Source organism: Gossypium arboreum, chromosome 7 (assembly GCF_025698485.1).
Source record: "Gossypium arboreum isolate Shixiya-1 chromosome 7, ASM2569848v2, whole genome shotgun sequence".
Classification (NCBI taxonomy): Eukaryota; Viridiplantae; Streptophyta; class Magnoliopsida; order Malvales; family Malvaceae; genus Gossypium; species Gossypium arboreum.
Genome location: NC_069076.1, coordinates 4992313 through 5013267, shown reverse-complemented (window position 1 = coordinate 5013267; position 20955 = coordinate 4992313). Strand labels below are relative to the sequence as shown.

The following is a 20955-nucleotide window of genomic DNA, read 5'->3' as shown; positions in this document are numbered from 1 at the left end:
TTCTCCATTTTCATCATTTGTGCATTAGTATATTTTGTAGGATAATCCTATTTAAGCTCATGCATCGTTTTCATACATGTGGATTCATAGATGCGGGTTCCTACTTGTGGGTCCTTAATAGTGGATACGCTTCCCTGGGCTCACACCTGTGGACTCACATGTGCAGATTTATGCATGCGAACTCATTCTTGGCAGTCTTAGATTTGCGGAATAATACCTTGGCGAACTTAGACTTGAGGATTCATGCTTATTGGTTAGTTCCTGCAAACTTTTGCTTGAAAGATAGTCCATGTAGACTCTTACTTGAAAGATAGTTCATACAGACTCTTACTTGATAATAGTCCTTACGGGCTCAAATTTTATACTAGTCGTTACAGACTTTCATATGGCGAAGTCCTGCGTATAGCATCAACATGAAAACTTGAGGACAAGTCCAGCGGAATGTCTTAGTTTGAGTATGCCCATGGCCATGGGACTTGCATACATATATGAGGCTTAAAGCCTTAGACTCAGCAGAGTCTCATACTCGAGAAAAACCTTTGTAGGGTTATCATATACTTGTGCACATATATCCCCATACAGTCCAACCGAACCTCTGCAAAACCAAATAACATGTGGCACAAAGTGCACAACATGACATCTCCTCGTTCCTTAATCCATTATTACATCCTTCCATACTCCACATATCATTCGTTTTCATTGAATAACCGCATATAAAATATTCATCAATATAACATAGTTCATAACACTTTACCAAGTAACAATTTATCAATACAACAAGCTTAATCAAATTTAGATTGGTGAACATTGAAAATTCTCAATATATTTTATTTTTATTGCTATTCGTTATTATACTTTGAGAAAATAATTAAATTTGCCAAACACCTTTTATAAATTTTAATTTTATTGCAAATTTTCATTACTTTTGATTTTTGAATTAAATTTTACCACTTAAAATTGATTTTGATTATTTGAAAATAAAATTTAAGGAGAAAAATATTATTTCATATTTTTATTTTAATATTGTATAAATTAATTTATAAAATATTAAATATTAACAAATTAACTTAAAATTTTTATTTAATGAAAGAAATACTTAAATATAACAAAAGAAAAAGGTTTACTTTTTTAAATGACTGTTTTTATTAGCTGTTAATAAAATTTTATTTGGTTAAGTTTTGTCTTCAAATGATTTTAAATTAAAATTGAATAGTAAATTTCAATAAAGAAAAATTAAATTTTAATGATAAAATTAAATCGAATAAAATTCAAGATAAAATTAACATAATTTATCTTTAGTTCAAAAGTACAACGATAAAATATCAATTAGAATAAAATATTATCACGAATTTCAACTTTTTACAAAGTTTTAGTTTTCTTTTAATAGAATATTTTGATGTGTGATAAGATATAAGGAAAAAACAAATATTTGTGACCTTAAGGAGATTTTTAATGTATAAGAAGAAAATGCAATAAAGATAATTTAGGAGATTCATAGAACGTTGATGAATTGTTCATGAATCGTTCATTTATGTTCATTTATTAAGTTAAATAAATGAGTATGAATAAAATTTTATGTTCGTTTAATAAACAAATGAACACGAATAGAGATGTGTTTAATTCATTTATATTCAAGAACAAGCTCGTTTATTGACTTGTTTATGATACGTTTATTTATTAATGATATTTTCTTATAAAAATTTCATTAGTATATATTAATGAAATTATCTTAAAACTCGTTTATTTTTCCATTAGTATATATTAATAAAATTATCTTGGTTTGTATTTTTTTATAATATAATTATTAATATTTATATTTGACTATTTAATATCTAAACAATATATGTGTAGGTATGTATTAATAAAATTATCTTGGTTTGTTTGTTTATTTATTATTTATTAACATTGTTTGTGAACATGTTTGATTTTAAGTTAAATGAATATGTTCGTGAACATTAAACAAACGAACATGAACACACATAATTTTAAATAAATGAACATGAACAAAATTTAAAATTCTTAACTAACACAAACTAAATACAAAACAAATTAAAAAATTAAAAAATAAATATAAATAAAGATTTATTCGTTCAAGCTCGATCCATTTACAACTTAAGTTGCTATTGATTTGAAATTTGGATTTGTGATTTTAGTCGTTAGGCAAATGGAGCTGCTGTTAGAATTAAGTGACCCAAATTCTTATTTAAATAAAATACGATGGAAAATAAAATAAAAGTAAAATCCATATAGAACTAGACTTCTTTTATTTTATTTTAGAATAAGGTTTTAAACCTTATTAAACTCCATCTATTTTATATTGATTAGGATAAGGTGTTTCAATCCTACTAGAATATGGCTTTGCAAGCCTATAAATAGACATAGTCTATTCCTCTTGTATTTGAGTAAAAATTTTTCGACATAGTGAATTTTCTTCTCCTCTGCCGTGGTTTTTTTCCGAAAGGGTTTCACGTAAAATTTATGTGTTCTTTATTTTATTTATTTTATTCTATTTTATTTTTCACAAATTGGTATCGAGCTTAGGGTTATTCATCTCGATCACAAGAATGGCGTCTTTGAAGTATGAAATTCATTGTTGGATCGCAACACTAGATTTGCGTTGTGGCAAATTAAGATGCAAGCGTTCTTGCAGATGGATCTAGAGGATGCCTGCTAGGATAGATAAGATGCCTTCGACATTAAGATGAAGAGAAGAAGCGTAAGGATCGAAAGGCATTAACACAATTACATCGCATTTGTCCAACGAAATTTTGCAGGATGTGATGAAAGAAAGCTGCATTGCATTATGGAAGAGGCTAGAACAAATATGTATGTCGAAAACTCTAACAAGCAAGTTGCATATGAAGCGTCTTTATGCTCATCGTTTGGAGGAAGGTGCGTCGTACACGAACACTTAACAGTGTTTAAAGAAATTCTCTCAAACTTGGAGGCCATGGAGGTTCAAGATGATAAGAAAGATCTAGGGTTGATTCTACTTTGTTCGTTGCCCCGTCTTATTCAACCTTTAGAGACACGATTTTATATAGCCATGAGTCTCTCACAGTTGATGAGGTTTATGATTCTTTAACCTCGTATGATAAGATGAAGCATCTTGTGGTTAAACCCAACTCTCGGGAGAGGGTCTCATTGTTCGTGGGAGACAAGACCGGATGTTGATGATGATCGTGGTAGAACACAGAACGGAATCCTCGTGGTAAATCTAAGGGTAGATCGAAATCTTCAAACAGAGGTAAAACTTGCAACTTCGCAAGAAGAAAGGGCACATTAAATCTGAGTGCTATAAGCTACAAAATAAGATTAAAAGGAGGCTGCGAATCAAAAGGGAAAAAACGGAAAATTCCGGTGAAAGGCGATGTTGTAGAAGACTACAGTGATGGTGAACTTCTAGTTGCTTCATCAATGATTCTAAAGTAAGCGAGGAGTGGATACTTGATTCAGCTGCACCTTCCACATGAGTCCCAATCGGGATTGGTTTACAACTTATGAAACAAGATTCGAAGGTGTTGTTTTGATGGGAAATATTGCTTCATGTAAAATCGCGGTGTTGGAACAATTAAAGTTAAGATGTTTGATGGAGTTTTCGAACACTTAGTGACGTGCGGCATGTTCCGAATTGAAAAGAAATTTAATTTCGTTGAGTACTCTTGATTCAAAAGTGCAGATACACGGTGAAAGTGGGGTTTTAAAGATTTTCAAAGGGTCCTTGTTGTGATGAAAGGGCAAAGAAAGATTGCCAAGTTATATGTTTTCTGAGGTTCTATCTTATGGTGATGCAATTGTCGCTTCCTCTTTCTTGTCGGATGATGATATTACTAAACTTTGGCATATCGCCTAGGGCATATGAGTGAGAATGGCATGGCGAATTAAGCAAAAGAGGACTTCTTAATGGGCAAGGAATTTGCAAACCGAATTTCGTGAGCCTTGTGTTTTTGGGAAGCAAAGAGAGTTCGATTCACTAGAGGAATCCATAACACGAAGGAAGCGTTGGAGTATATCCATTCGATCGTGAGGGGCAGTCGAGTGCCTTCGAGAGGTGGAGCTAATTATATGCTAACCTTTATTGATGATTTTTCGAGAAAAGTTTGGGCGTTCTTCCAAGCGAAAAGCGATGTGTTTTCCACATTTAAGTCTTGGAAAATTATGATTGAAAAGCAGACGGAAAGCAGATAAAATACCTCCGTGCAGACAATGGCTTAGAGTTACGTTCGATGAGTTTAATAGATTGTGCAAGTCGGAAGGATCATGAGACACTTGACGATTCGTCATACTCCATGAGAAAAGCGGCGTTGCGAGCGAATGAACGAAGCGATCATGGAGAAGGTTCGATGTATGTTGTCAAATGCCAACTTACAAGTCATTTTGGGCGTAGCGACCTCTCATTGCATGTTTTTGATCAACCGATCTCCATCCGTTGCCATTGAGAAAAGACTCCACAAGAGGTATGGTCCGTAATCCCGCTAATTATTCGATTTAAAGATTTTTGGGTGTCTGCGTATGCTCATGTTGATAATGGAAAATTGGAACCAAGATCCATTAAATGCGTTTTCTTGGTTATAAAGTGGTGTAAAAGGCTATAAGTTATGGTGTCTGAAAATAGAAAAGTTGTGATTAGCAGAGATGTTGTTTTGATGAAACCGTTATGCTACCTAACTTATCTCTTAAAGACTCTTCCAATAAAGAAAACCAAAAGCGGTGGAGCATCGATTAATGAGAATCAACTCCTCAAGCCGGTACAAAATTGAGAATAGAGTTGCTTCTTCACCGCAATACTCTATCGCCAAAAACAGGACAAGAAGAGAAATTAAACCTCCAAAGAAGTATGCCGAGGTTGATCTAGTTGCTTATGCTTTAAATGTGGTGAAGATATGGATGCGAATCAAGAGCCATTTAATTATTCGAGGCGATTAGCTGTGAAGACTCGAAAAGTGGATGTTTGCTATGCAAGAGGAGATGGAATCACTCCACAAAAAGCAGAACATGGGATCTTGTAAAACTTCCTAAAGGTAAAAAGGCATTCGTTGTAAATGGGTGTTTAAAAAGAAAGAAGGACTCAGGAGTTGAAGAACCCAGATATAAAGCAAGGCTTGTTGCAAGGGTTACATCAAATTCCAGAGTGGACTTCAGATGTGTTCTCTCCGGTTGTTAAGCATAGTTCGATTCGAGCTTTGCTTGGTATTGTTGCCATGCATGATTTGGAGCTTGAGCGGTTAGATGTAAAAACGCATTTTGCATGGAGAACTTGAGGAAGATATTTACATGCAACAACCAGAGGGTTTTATAGTCTCGAAAAAGAGGACTATGTTTGCTTCTTGAAAAAGTCCCTTTACGGTTTGAAACAATCACCAAGACAAGTGGTACAAGAGGTTTGATTCCTTTATGACTTCTCATGATTTCAAAAGAAGTAGTTTTGACAGTTGTGTCTACTTTAAGAAAAAGCAGTGATGGTTCTTTTGTGTATCTACTTCTTTATGTTGATGACATGTTGATAGCGACAAAAGATAAAGAGAGATAAGAAAGGTTAAAGCCCAACTAAGTGAAGAATTTGAGATGAAAGATTTAGGACCAGCAAAGAAGATACTTGGTATGGAGATTCTCGAGATAGAAAAGCAAGTAAATTGTACCTAAGTCGGAAGGGTACATTGAGAAAGTTCTTTGCGGAGTTCAATATGCAGAGTGCTAAGCTGTTAGTACTCCTTTAGCGACCCATTTCGGACTTTCATCGGCCTTATCTCCTCAATCGATAATGAGATTGAGTACATGTCACATGTTCCATACTCTAGTGCAGAGAGGATCTCTCATGTATGCTATGGTTTGTTCACGTCCGATTTATCATATGCGATCAAGGTTAGCAGATACATGGCGATATTGTTGTGAGCAAAATTAGCACTCATGAAAATCCTGCAGATATGATGACTAAGTCACTTCCTATAACCAAGTTTGAGCATTGCTTAGACTTGGTTGGTGTTTATTGTTGAAGTTAAACCCTTAAGGGGTTTTTTGGAAGAGGTGAAGAACTTGTTTATTGAAAGTTCGCGATGAAGAACTTGTTCATTGAGAATTTGGGTCAAGGTGGAGATTGTTAGAATTAAGTGACCCAAATTCTTATTTAAATAAAATACGATGGAAAATAAAATAAAAGTAAAATCCATATAGAACTAGACTTCTTTTATTTTATTTTAGAATAAGGTTTTAAACCTTATTAAACTCCATCTATTTTATATTGATTAGGATAAGGTGTTTCAATCCTACTAGAATATGGCTTTGCAAGCCTATAAATAGACATAGTCTATTCCTCTTGTATTTGAGTAAAAATTTTTCGACATAGTGAATTTTCTTCTCCTCGCCCGTGGTTTTTTTTCGAAAGGGTTTCACGTAAAATTTATGTGTTCTTTATTTTTATTTATTTTATTCTATTTTATTTTTCACAGCTGCCTATTCACCTTGTGATTAGACTTAGCAATTGAGAAGTCAAATTAATTGCAATGATGATGTATGGATAGTTTTTGAAATATAAATTAAAATTATTTTAAAATTTGTATTTAAAATAATGAAAATAATTTAAAATTATTATATAATAATTTTTTTCAAAAATGTTATGTAACACTTATCCATTATCTTTTATTTACTTAAATTTTATTTTTAGAAATATTAATAAAAAATATGTTAAAATTTCTAATAAAATAAAATTGAAAACTAAAATACATATTAAATATGAAAAATCGAGAATCAAATAAAATTATCATGAACGATTTAAAAAATCCAAAAACACTTAATCAAACTGCATCAAACTCACCTTTACTTTTGGTTTCCCATATTATATAAATTTAGCAAAAGATCTTGACTCATACCCATATCTAGATTTTTGGGTACAACGATAGTTTGAACTCAAGATTTTCTAAGCTACATTAACAGAGGTCACAATTTAGGGTTCTTGTATCTAGATTTTGATAATTTATATACTAATATTATATTCAGTATATTTGATTATATCATAATTATATTTAGATAGTATTCGAAAAATCATTCGGTAATTGAAATTGGATGTAACTTTTATAATTACACAAGAGTAATATGTTTAGATAACCACTGTAATTTGTGAATCCCATTAAATTGAGTTTAATTAAAGTACCTAAATGAGTTTAATTAGAGTACCTAAATTATATTCTCCAATTCTTAGGAGAAAATTAAGAATTAGGGTAATTACACGGATAATTACGTGCAATTACAATTACACCTATGATTTTTAAACACAAATACATGATTTTAAATTTGAGAAATTATTTATATACAAGATTACAAAAGTTACTTTTATACAATAATAAAAATAATTTAATTTTAAGATTTTTAAGTCTAAATATTTCAAGCAATTTTGGACCAAATAACAAATTAAGTTTATAAAATTATATTATAAATTTTATATTACTTTTCCCTAGAATAATAATAATCGAAATATTATAAAAAATTATAAAATAAAAAATTTATTATAATCAAAGGATTACAAAGTTAACTTCCGCTTTAGATTTTAGAATGTGTTTTTCAGAGAGATCTCAAAATTAATTAAAGATTTCATTTGGTAATCTATAAAGTTGATTATTCAAATGTAAAAAGTTATCTTATATCATATTGTCGGATATAATATTATTTAAGATAATAGAGTAAGACGTAATAATTAAAGATAACTTGTAAACTTTTTAATTTAAGACATTTAAAACTTTAAAATGTAGTTGAGAGAACATTTGCTGTCTTGAAAATTCATCGTAATCTAAATGATTTAGATTCATATTTCGATATGGATGATGAAGAAATTGATAAGTATAAATTAAATGTTGGAAAAGGAATAACTCAACAAATATAGCACGTTAGAACAATTAGATAAAAATGCATATGATATTTATTTTTATTTTTATTTTTATTTGTAATCATATTATCGACTAACATATTATATACAATGATTTGATTTTAATTTTGTTATTTGTTTAAAAATTTTCTCAAGTATTATTGATAACTTTTATAGTAATTAATATTTTTAAATAGATTTAAAAGATGTAGATTTATAATTATAATTTATACCATCAAATACTATATAAAAAATTATAATGTAAATATACTTTATCTACTAAATGCATTTAGAAAATTATAATTTCAGAACTTAATTACAGCCCTAATAGTTACATTTCATTCAATTACTTTATTTTATGGTGTACAAACACACCATTAATATATATTTTATTGATATAAACTATAATGTATTAATAATTTGTATTATTTTAAATATATATTATATTATACATCATATTTAATATTATCAGCTCTACTCCTAATGCAACAAAGCCTCCTCTTAAACAATGAACTATCCAAAAATGCACGTGCAATGTAAGGCTAAGATGCTGAATGCTGATGTAATTGATTCAAATTTATATATTATGATTAATTTCTGATCACAGGTAAGTGGTAAGATATATAATATAATATAATATATTATATTATATTATATAGAATAATATAATATATAGGCCAAAGATGTAAGATATTGTAGAGTAGAGGACAAGAGTTAAAAAGGGCAGAATAAACAAATGTTATTTTGTTTATAGTTGGTACGAATAGTTCAAGTGATCTTATTTAATCACATATAAAATATGCTCTCTCTCTTTTTTTCGTATAATTCATATAATTTCTAATATTATTTGGCTCTACACCTAATCAACAAAGTCCTCCCTCTTAGTCGAGTAACTACGCGAAAAAGCACATGCAACCTAATACTAGAGATAATGATGAGCTAATGCTAGAGATGATGATTATTTAGTTGATTGAACATGTTATGATTAATTTTTAATATATAATGTATACTAGGTTATGGATAAAAAATTAAATAAAATATTTATTAAAAGTTTATATGTAAAAATCAAATAAAACATTGGATAAAATAATAAAGTTAAATATTGAAAATCATGGTGTCTAAGTTTTATTAATCAGTAAGATTAATAAAGAAGAGAATAAGGTTGATTTGATGGGAGTTCACCCTTAGTTGAGATAGAGAGCCACTTAATGATAAGTCTGGTAATATGCTTTTAGAAAGTTGGAGGAGAATTATGACGAAAAAAGGGGATATTTTGTCTTGATTTTTCTCAGGTGTTAATGGTGAGTTTATATAGTGGGGATTAAAATGTTTTAGTGTAAATGAGATCACACTTTGTTTCCCTGGCGATGATTTGATATTTTAAGATATGATTTCTTAGAACAATTAAATAATTAATTAATTTGAATCTTTATATACATCTCATGCATATCTGACAAAAGTTATTTTATGTAAATTCGTTAATCTATTATAATCTAAAATTCATCTACTGTGAGATGTTATAGACACATGAAAGAACATGTGGAGGAATATAACAAGTTCAAATTTTACTATATAACAAAATATAAACAACAAAAACAAAAACATGCTTTATAAAATAATATAAATTTTGATAATTTCTTAATTAAGTTTTACTTGATTTTTGAGAAAAACTCAACCGTTATTTAAAGATTAGTATAAATATATAGCTGATAAAATGTACAACAATGCATATTGGGTTGAAGGATGAAAACCTGAATGCCCTTTAAATAAGCATTTAATCTAAACCCAATATAATTAACAACAATAAAAATTTCAAGGAAAAAATATTGTACAGTAGAAAAAAGCATAATAAATAAATGTCATTTTGTTTATAGTTGGTAAGTATAGTTTAAGTGATGTTCTTTAATCGCAGTAAAGTTTAATTCCCATTTATCACAGAAAGGTACTCGACCCTACAAAATAAGGCAAATTAGAAATGTAAGAACTTGTATTAGTAATTAAATGGAGCAATTTATTATTTTTGCCAGAGGAGCCCATTTACATAACTTTTAAAGCTTTTTGATTGATGGGAAATGGCAGGCAAGCTTGGCAGCCTGGCATGGACAGACCACCTTTTTATGGATATTTGGGTAGGGAACTGGGTAGTGCACCTAGAAAGATTTGGGTTGCTCTCTCCCATTTTTTTTTCTCTTATTTACTGTCTATTTAATGAATAAAATATGGGGAACAGATTTCCTAACAAAATTCCTATTACAAAGTTGACGTGTCACATTTAATGATACCACACTAATTCATTGCTAGGAATTAAAATTCATCTTTCACCAAAAAAAAATCATCAATGCTCTGTCTCCTGTCCTATTAAAAAAAAAAAGATTTTGCAAGATTTAAATTGTATACGGTTTTTGGTTGCATTATATTTATTATGATTGTGAACACAAAAGTCCTGAAACTATAAAATAATGATGTTTCTCCATTAAATCCTAAAATTTTGCAGATTTTGTTGGGTATTTAGTAAATTTTTTCAGATGATATGCTATGCTAAATCATGCAAGACTAAAGAGTACAAGACATGGATGTATGTTTTTCTGATGTGGGGTTGGGTATCCTTCTCTCCCAATTCACTACTTTCAATTTCAACGCAAATTGCATGATTTCATTCTAACTAATGGAATTAACAATAACATCTTTCCTTTCTAGAATTCTACTTAACATGGTGTGTCATTGATCCTTACCTCAAAATGCATCTCATTGGATAAGGTTCAAGCCGTCATTTGATAACCATTGGGATTGGTGAAGCACTCTCAGAATCTTAGGTCCAAGTTCTCAGTTTTTGCTCACAGTTCCACTCTGCATGCTCCCGGGCACTCGACAGAAGAAAGTGCCACAATTAAGCTGCAAGACTGAGTTCCTCTGTGACCTGCATTTTCTGCAATTGATGAATATGGCCATGTGGTTGGAGAAAAAATTAACAATGGTATCTATTCCTGGGTCACATGTTACTGGAAAAAAAAAAAAACCATCAGTTAAATTCTTCATTATGACAAAACTGAATATCAGATTTAAAAAGGATGCAACCGCCTTCAATACCCTACAGTTTTCATAGTCAGTATGCACTACAGTAAGATGGCCAAAGGAACTCCATCCACCTAAAACTTCAATACATTTATAATTTGCTAAAAAGTTTAGCTACCGTTGTTTAGCCTTCGAAAACCTGTGAACATCTTTAAAAAGCAAGGACCACATCAAAGGCATATTTGAATTGATTATCAATATCATATCATATGTTTCTTTAGTCCAGGCTTCAATTATTCAAGCAAATAGGAATGCACCTTTATCTTTGTCCCGAGATATTTGGAAATATAAAGATCACCAGTCATGGATGTCCAGCATAACTTCATTGCAGTGTTAAAAAGGCCTCTATAATGTGAACCGCCCAAGGAACTCACAAATTCATCTTCACAAAGAAAGTTGAATATAGGATTCCTTTTTCAGGAAATTGAAGATCATTTATCTTCTTAAACAACTTGATTGTAAGATTTCCATTGTACATTAAGGACATAGGAAAGATGATTTCCAAAATCAGTAGTATTATTCTCCTCAACCAAAGCATTGCTCATGAAGCCAAGGTGATTTTCAGGAGATGGGAGAAAGCCACTAGACTCGCTGCCTTGACATGCAACTTCAAAATGATTGCAATCAGCAATCAGATTAAAGCAATTTGAGGAATGTGATAAGGTCAAAGGAAGATGTTGCGAATCTGCAATTATTTCTTCATCTGTTTCTAAAATAGATCTTCCAAAGTCATGTTTCTCATAGCTGGTACTAGTGGGAGACACTAATGTATAAAAGTATTGGGGATAATTTCCTAGTACAGGTGATGAACACAACCCAAGAGTTCCAAATGATTCGCGCCAGTTATTTAGACTTTGCTGATGATTCCATGAACTTTGTGCTGCAGGAATTAGGGTCCAATTTGTATCTGGACAAGTAGCTGATAAGCTCCTTTCATTTACGTCAGGGTGCCACTGAAGCAATGCCAAATGTGGTTCTCTTCCAGGAGATCCATTTGGATCATGGGAATCATCTAGCTTTTCGACAGAATTAAATGGGATATCTAGAGTTTGCTGATGATCCCATGAACATTGTAATGCAGGAACTATAGTCCAATTTGTATTCTGGTAAGTAGCAGATGAGCTTCGTTTATTCATGTTTACAGAATCCCATTCAAGCTGCGGAAAATATGGATCTCCTCCAGGCAACAACCCAGTTGGATCACGCAAATAATCAGGCTCTTTAAAAGAACTAAATGGTAGAAAAGATTGAGGTCTTACAAATGGACAGCAAAAAGTGGGGTCACCTTCAACGCGGGAGATTAGATTTTTCTCTCTTACTTCATAGCTAGGTGACTCTAAATACTTTTGAAGGGTGCTGTGGTTGTTATAGGGTGGAGAGTGGATATTAGAGAGCATAGTCTCCCTCGATCTGTCTGACCAGTAAGGTGATGTACCATTTAAGGAATCCCATTCAAGCAGTGGCAAAAAAGCCTCTCTTGCAGGTAAAGATCCATTTGGGTCATGCAAATCATCTGGCTCGTTGGAAGAAATAAATGGTAGAAAAGATCCATGTCTCACGAATGGAAAGCCAAAAGTGGAGTCATTATCAATGCAGGAAGTCAGATTTTTCTCTCTTAGTTTGCAGGTAGGTAATTCTAAAGTCTTTTGAAGAGCGCTGTGATAGTTATAGGTTGTAGAGTCGATATCAGAGATCATGGTTTCCCTTGATATGTCTGACCAATAAGATGATGTAGCATTTTCCAAGTATGATGGTGTATCTTGAATTTCCATGATCTTCCTTTCTGGCAACCTGTAAATTTTCTTGGAAGGAATATCAGACTTGGGACAAGTAAATAACTCTGCTTTGGTATTGCTCTCCAACGGTGCAGACTCTGCGCTTCTGTAACCCTGCAAGAGTCAAAATTTCCTTTTAGTAATCAAGTTAAGAGAAGATATCATATCTACAAAAAGTTACAAAAACATACATTCTTCTCATTGCTCGAAGGAAAAAGCCGACTAAGGAGCACTGAAATGACATCACACCTGAGAAAACACCTAGTCAGTGCATGATATGAATTGAGAAAATGAAATTAACGTCTGATCATGACAAGTCTAACCCCTTGGAACCGAGTTCCTCTATCTCAGGAAATGAGTTATGAGCCCACTGCAGCAGTTTCTCTCTCTTTCTAGAAAATAATTCTGCTTCATCAGCATGGGACCCTGAAAGTTGAAATTATCTAATTTTATTTCATGAAATGACTTAAATATTCTCAGATTTAGCCAATGACTAATATTCTTTCAGATAGCAGATGATGATTTCATCCCTTTTTTTTCTATATATAGCTTGGAAGACCAAGGTGAAACCAGTATACGGCATTTCCCTACATCCATTTTCCCCTCTTTACCTCCTTTACTTTCGAAACAGAGAATAAAAATATTGACAACAGGATATCTACCTCCTGGTTTCTTGTTGTCACTATGATGCTGTAACCAATCTTCTATGCTAAATATAGGCTCAACGGCTGAAAAGGCATTCTTTAATTTGACCTCTGCTAAGAAAAACAAGAACAGTGGTTACTTGCAAGAAAAAACTTCATAACTTTGGCTTCTTTGGGGACCGGACATGAGAAATTTAACTAAAGAGTTTCAAAAAAAAGGTTGGCAACTTTACAGTTGTACCAGGAACAAAACTTTTATGCCATAGATTAATATATTTACATTAATAAACTGAAAATACAAACTCAGACATAAAGAGGTACAAATGACAAGTCGAAATGATACCTATTGAAGCACAACTACATAGCAGTGGTTAAAAGGTAAAGATAGCACTCAGTGAAGCAAGAGACTGATACAAACAAGAACCAAATAATTTGCTTTACAGTGCACACCTGAGTTATTTACTGCTCTGTCGACTGGCGAGGGGAATGAATCAAAGTTAGTAAGTGTCACATTGTTAACGGGCAACGGTGATCTTGAGTCCTTAGAGTTAACTTTTTCAACGGAAAACCGTGATCCCAACTCCTTAGAGCTAGCCTTTCCGGCAGGCAACGGACGATTTATAGTAATTTTGGTCCCCTCTGAGGACTTAGAGATGTTCCTAACTGTTCTGGTCCGCTCTGCCCAGTAAAGAAGAAAATATCATAATTGCATCGTTAAGAAAGAAACTAGGAATTAAATGTACTGAACAAAATGAAGGCGATATCAATCAATTTCTGTCAAAGTGAGGACAACATCTGATTTAAACCAACCTACTGCTCTACAACATTCGCCGGAATTCCATTTGTGTGGTTGGTTTTTGATCCTCTGCATTGAATGTGAATCAAATCTTTGGCCCGCATCTTTCTTCAGTTTCTTGAAAAAGGCAAACTCAGAAGTTTTAGGGCCATCAGCTGCATATGAAGAGAATTAAACAGGTAGAAGTAAAAAAGGAAACAAGCAGCTAATCTAAATAAATGCCATAAAATTAGGCAAAACAAACAACTGAAAGAGAATTAAACAGGGCGTGCTCGGATTTAAAGAGATAGAGCCAGCGAAGTTCAAACTAAACTCAATTACGTTTAATAAATGAATAACTGGAAAGGAAAAGAAGGGAGTAAGAGAAAACCTCGATTTGATAGGGAATCGGGTAGGTTTACGGGGCTCCTAACTTTGGGGAGAGCTGCAGTAGACGAAATTGGTATTGGAGATGGATCTTCGGGGTCAATATCCTGATATCTTCTCTTCATTTTGATCCAAATTCTCCCATTTGTTATTAGATTTCTTGGATGGGGTAAAATAAAAAACCCTAGCTTTTGTTTGAATGAAGATTTAGATCGGGGAACTGAAATTAGTGAGGAACTATGACCGTTGTTTGAGAGGAAAAAAACTGAAAAAGAAACTGAAAGTTTTGGCGCCTAAATGGCGCGTGAGATGGGGCGCACTATAAAACACCAAGTCCAAGATCCTATTCCTAGGCTTGCTTTTTTTTTTTTTTTAACTTCCGTTATATTAATTTTTTTAAAATTTTTTGGGAATGAAAACTTTCCATTGTTTACCTAATAGTTTAAATATTTTAATTAAGTTTAATTAATTTTATAAAATTTTTCAATAATTTATTAGATTTTTATATTTTATAATATTTATAATTTTAATAAATTTAAATCAATTTTAATATTTTTATATTTTTATAACATTTTACAATTTTTAGTTTTTTATAAAAAATTAGATTAAACTAAAATTTATCAAGTGTCAATATTTGATTGATTTCTCGATTTATTTTAATAGTTAATATGGTCAATGATAAGCATCGTTAATAGAGAGGTTTAATTTATTATTTTAGTTACGATAGAGACTTAAGGTAAGTTTGGATGGGCGGTACGTTTACCTGAGGTTAGTGTAAAAATAGCGGTGGCAGTGAGATTAGATACTGTAGCGATACTGTAGCGTGAAACAAAAAGTAAGCTAAATGCACCGCACCGTACCGCCGCCCCAAACAAAGCCTTAATTGGGTGCAAATTTAATTTAACAATTTAATTGATTTTTTTTTGCATTTTTAAGGGTTTTTTTGACATATTAAAAAAAATACTTTTGAATTTAAAATTATATGTTTAACATTGTTTATACTTTAAAAGTACTATTTCAAAAAGGTTGAGTATTTGGTATGCTGGTAATATACTTTTTTTTCACAATTAATCTTAAAAAATTGACATGTGTTCTTTTTTTTTTAATTTCTATTTTTAAATATTTCATTATATCCTTACGGGACACTTATTAATTTCTAATATTATTTACAGAGTCTAAAAACTTCCTCAATAGTGTACCAAATATTTTCCCTTTAAAAAGTGATAAACACAACCTAAATTTGAGAGAATAAAAGAGTTTTTTGGGTTTACTTCCTTTAGAGGTGTTTATGTGTAACACCCCTAACCCTAAACCATTCCGGAAGAGGGTTATGGAGTATTACCGGAGTTTACAGAATAATTACACACAATTCCATTACTTTCTTATGTTCATGTCAAAACTGTCTTCTTGAGCAACAGTTACTAAAATATTTCTATCTAGAGCTATGAAACTCCAAATTAAGTTCCATTAATTTTCCTTAAAACTAGACTCATATACCTTTCTACCATAAAATTTTCAAAATTTTTGGTTTAGCCAATTAGTACAGTTTATTTCTAAAAGTTTCCCCTGTTTTGCTGTCCAACAGTTCTGACCTCTCTTCACTAAAAATTATTTATCTCATAATTTAGGACTCAGATGATGTTCCTGTCTATCCCTCTTGAAAATAGACTCGATAAAGATTTTAACTATATAAATTAAAACTCATAATTATTTTTTTATAATTTATAATTATTTTCTAAAATCAGAACAGAGGATCTCGAAGTCATTCAGACTCTGTCTCACAACAATTTAAATATCTCATAACATAAAATCCAATTGCATGCACCGTTTCCTCTATATGAAACTAGACTCATCAGGATTTAATCTCATATTTTATTCAGCCCTTAATTCAATTTTCACAATTTATGGTGAATTTTAAAAGTTACACTACTACAGTAACCCAAAACTGCCAAGGCCATATTTATTCATTCACCACTATTATTCACTAAATCCATACAATATCATTTCATCATTACATTTACAATTTCAAAATGACACACACATAAGACATCTTAGGTACATGCCATTACCAATAATTAACACACTTTACCTTAATGAATTCGGGATCGAACTGGGATGCTGATTCAACGTTCTATCTTTACTAAACCTGGGCACGGAAACAAACCGTACGCTGAGTATGGTATACTCAGTGGTATTTCCATAATCCGAACACTTAATAATATAACAATTAAACTTAAAATCACAATAACAATTATAAGTATTTATTTATTTGTTTTATAGATAAAATTCATTTACTTACCATAAAAATTCTATACAAGTCATATAACAAACACAATAACATATTTGTTCAATTCTTTTCATTTACTTACAGTATAAATTCTATACAATATATTCACAATTCACTTGTTTTCACACTTTACTTCTTAACAATATACCATTTTAATTCATTCTAACATCAATCATCATCCATTTGAACTTCACTCATTTCATGAACCTTTTGGTTCATGTTTTCAATCTCATATCTCAATTTCAATAGCTCAATCAATCAAATTCACTCGACTTATCTTTTCACTTATTTACCCCTATTAACAAGACTCGGACTCTGATAGATACGCGGATTCCTCCCAAACACACCAGAATATCCAACCCAAACACACTAGAATATCCAACCCAAACACACCTGGAATATTATAAATCTTCCATAACACACCAGTATATCATATCCTCCCAAACACACCCATAAGGCATTAAATGCCTCTTCAGATAAACCGAAGTATATAATAACAGAAACATCTTCTCGGCCGAACTACAAATTTCCTCATCACATCACAAACCCAATGGCATGCCATTTGTATCCAATCTGGTCCGATACTGTTAATAGGGTATTTGATTCACTTTCTCAATTTAATAAATCTTTCATCAATATACCATTCTAATAATCACATATTTTCACACATTTTCACAATTTCATACATTTTCATTCAATTCAACAAATATATTTCAATTATTCACATTAATTCATAATCCAATACAACTCAATTCACTTTTCAATATCAAATATTCAATTATCATAAATCTCATATATTCATATCAATTCCCTCATATTTCCAATCAATATAATTTTTCAATATAACTTTCATTCAATATTCAAATTTTTACATAGATCATATATATATACATATTATAATTTCAATCAATATAAATTCAATCAAAATGATTTCAATCAATATAAATTTGATAAATTCATCACATACCAAAATCAATCCATTTCAATTGTAAAACATCATAATTCTAACACTAACAATTGTCATATGTATATAAATATAACAAATAATGACTGAGTTCGGATTATAGAAATACAAACCGTATTTTCCGAGCTTTTCCAAGCTTTTCCAAGCTTTTCCTCGTCGACTTTGCTATTTCCTTACTTAGCCGAAACTTCTCGAGACAACATTAGCAAATTAACTTTGAACCTTGAAACCTCAAATTTTCCTTTTTCTTTTTCTTTATTTCTTTCTTCCCTGTTTCTTCTCTGTTTCGTTTCCACATTCTGTTTCTTTTCACTCTGTTTCTTTCCTTTATTTCATTTTTATTTACTTTACTTTTAATAATAATATATAATATACTTATATAATAAGCAAACATATATGTGTATTACAAGTGTATGTATATCATTGGTACACATATAAATTTTTTTTTTACCACACACTTGTCTTACTTTTATTCATTTTATAATATAATATCAATTTAAATAATAATAACAATAACAATAATAATTAAATATAAAACTATAATAAATAATAATAATTTAATATATATTTTAACACATAAAAATATCAGATTTTTAGGTTTATGCCGCCTCACTTAGGACAAATGGCATAATTGCCATTTTGGTCCTCTTCATTTTCTTTTAATCTACAATTCAACTTTCATCCTTTATTCAATTTAGTCATTTTTCCTAATTACTCTTAATTAAGCTAAATTTACTTAATTAAACTCTAATTAACCACTCATTTTACTTCGTAAATATTTTTAATAAATATTTACGAATCCGTTTTTTAGAAACGGAGACCCGAAAATACACTGTTTCGGTAATGGTAAAATTTGGGTTATTACATTATGAGACAAGTCAGATTAGTACGAGCCTACCTTATCTATTGTATTAATACCATTTATGATTGCTAATCCCAACTTGATTTAAAATATGGATTTTAAATTTTGTTTAAGTCAACTTATATTCGTAAATGATTAAACCAAACTAATTTAGGAATATATATATATTAAAATATAATTATTTTTGTTTAATCTATATTTTACTACCATTATATATAGACCATTTTATTTCTAACTTTGTTTACAGAAATGGGCCACTTTTTTCATTATTTACCAGAATGGGCTTAAAACTACAAAACGCGTCCACGTAAGGGTGTTGTAGGTGGAAATTTCAGCAAATCACACCTCCGATGGAGCGGTTTTGCCATGTCAGCACAAAACGCGCTGACGTGGCAAAATCGCTCCCTCAAGGACACATTTTAGCTCGTGTTTTTTTCTCCAACAATCAATTAAAATTTTGACCGTTGGGGGGTCCAACAGTAATATATATATATATATATATAAACCCCCTCCTATTTTTTTCACACAACATTTCTTCCAGATTTCTCAAAAAATCTCTCAAATTTCTCCCTAAATTTCTCAAAGCTATCTTAAATTTATTATTTCCTTTAATTTTTTTCTAAATTAGTATTAATTTTTTATAATTTCAAAAATATTTGATCGTATTATCAATGGCCTAGGAATTAATTTGTCTTGATCATAAACATATTTCCGTTAAATAAATGAAAATGGTAAGGGTTAATTTTAATTTTTAATATTATTTAATATTATTTTCGTTTATGTAATTTTAATTTTATAATTTTTATAATAGTCGTAGATCGGGTGTTATAATGTTATATTCGTAATATGACTAATCCTCCATCACCATTATAGAAAATTACTTGAGGGAAGCGGGTTTTTGGCACATGACCAATATAGGCCGAGAGTACAAGTTGGACCCGAAACTCATCAGTACATTAATAGAGAGGTGGAAACCCGAGATGCACACATTCCATCTTCCATGAGGAGAGTGTACAATCACTTTGGAGGACGTGCAATTACAATTGAGATTGCTAGTTGATGGGTCCGTACTCACCGGGTCCGTTCAATCTGCTAATTGGGGAGCCATATGCTAAATCTTTTAGGTGAGATTCTAGATAATATTTACGGAGGTTAGGTCGAGATGGACTGGTTACGAGACACATTCCCGAAGTCAGGGAATGATTCGACTGAAGTAAAAAGAATACAATATGCTCGGACATACATCATTGAAATGATTTGAGGTTATTTGATACCGAACTTATCAGTAAACCTCATACATCTGAGGTGGCTGTTGAAACTTGTTGATTTTAGAGTAGCTGACGAACTTAGTTGAGGGTCTACCGTATTGGCAACATTATACTGGGATATGTGCAGGGCAACGCCACCAAATAAAGCCAAAATCAGAGGTTGCCTATCAATCCTACAATTATGGGCTCAGTTTCGCTTTCCATTTTTACGTCCTCGAATAAATCACCCATAACGAGGTAAAATTGACATTATTTAACATTGTTTATACTTTAAAAAGTACTATTTCAAAAAGGGTGAGTATTTGATACGCTGGTAATATATTTTTTTATTATTTCACAATCAACCTTAAAAAATTGACATGTGTTTCTTTTTTTTTAATATCTATTTTTAAATATTTTATTATATCCTTACGGGACACTTGTTAATCCCTAACTTTATTTGTAGAGTCTAAAAACTTCATCTAGAGTGTACCAAATATTTTGGCTTTAAAAAATGATAAACACAACCTAAATTTGAGAGAATAAAAGAGTTTTTTTGGATTTATCTCATTTAGAAGTGTTTATGAGCCAAGTCGGATTGGTACGAGCCTACCTTATCTATTGTATTAATATCATTTATAATTGTTAAGCCCAACTTGATCCAAAATGTGAGTTTTAAATTTTGTCTAAGTCAACATAAATAATTAAACCAAACTAATTTAAGAATATATATATATATTAAAATATAATTATTTTTGTTTAATATATATTTTACTACCATTATATATATAAAAAAATATTTTATTAAATCAAAACACACACAACTTAGTACATTAAGGCATTTATTTGTATTTTTCATGTCATATAAATCACATCATATATATTATAAACTAAATTGATTCGGACTTTGAATATTAAAACTTAAATTACACCGTCTTTTAAATTAATTTAATTTCTTTTACATAAATTATTTTTATATAATATTTTTATTTAAACCTTTAAATTTTAATTTTTTTTACTTTTAATTTTTTAATATCATTTTTATGGTGTAAAATATATTATATAACATGATAATCCTAAAATGTTA

At 30.8% G+C, this 20955-nt stretch overlaps 1 protein-coding gene across 1 annotated transcript; it reads right to left on the bottom strand.

The window, feature by feature from the left end:
* Positions 1-10486: 10486 nt before the first annotated feature.
* Positions 10487-14289, bottom strand: LOC128295573 (uncharacterized). Its single transcript, XM_053031258.1, has 5 exons — positions 13797-14289; positions 13026-13457; positions 12894-12951; positions 11185-12816; positions 10487-10772 (listed from the first exon to the last, which is right to left on the bottom strand). The coding sequence occupies exon 4, from the start codon at positions 12697-12699 to the stop codon at positions 11371-11373; it is 1329 nt and encodes a 442-aa protein (XP_052887218.1). The 5' UTR covers positions 12700-12816; positions 12894-12951; positions 13026-13457; positions 13797-14289; the 3' UTR covers positions 10487-10772; positions 11185-11370.
* Positions 14290-20955: the final 6666 nt, after the last annotated feature.

Excerpts from the sequence above, each read along its gene's own strand:
- LOC128295573 (XM_053031258.1), bottom strand. The coding sequence starts at position 12,699 with ATGGAAATTCAAGATACACCATCATACTTGGAAAATGCTACATCATCT.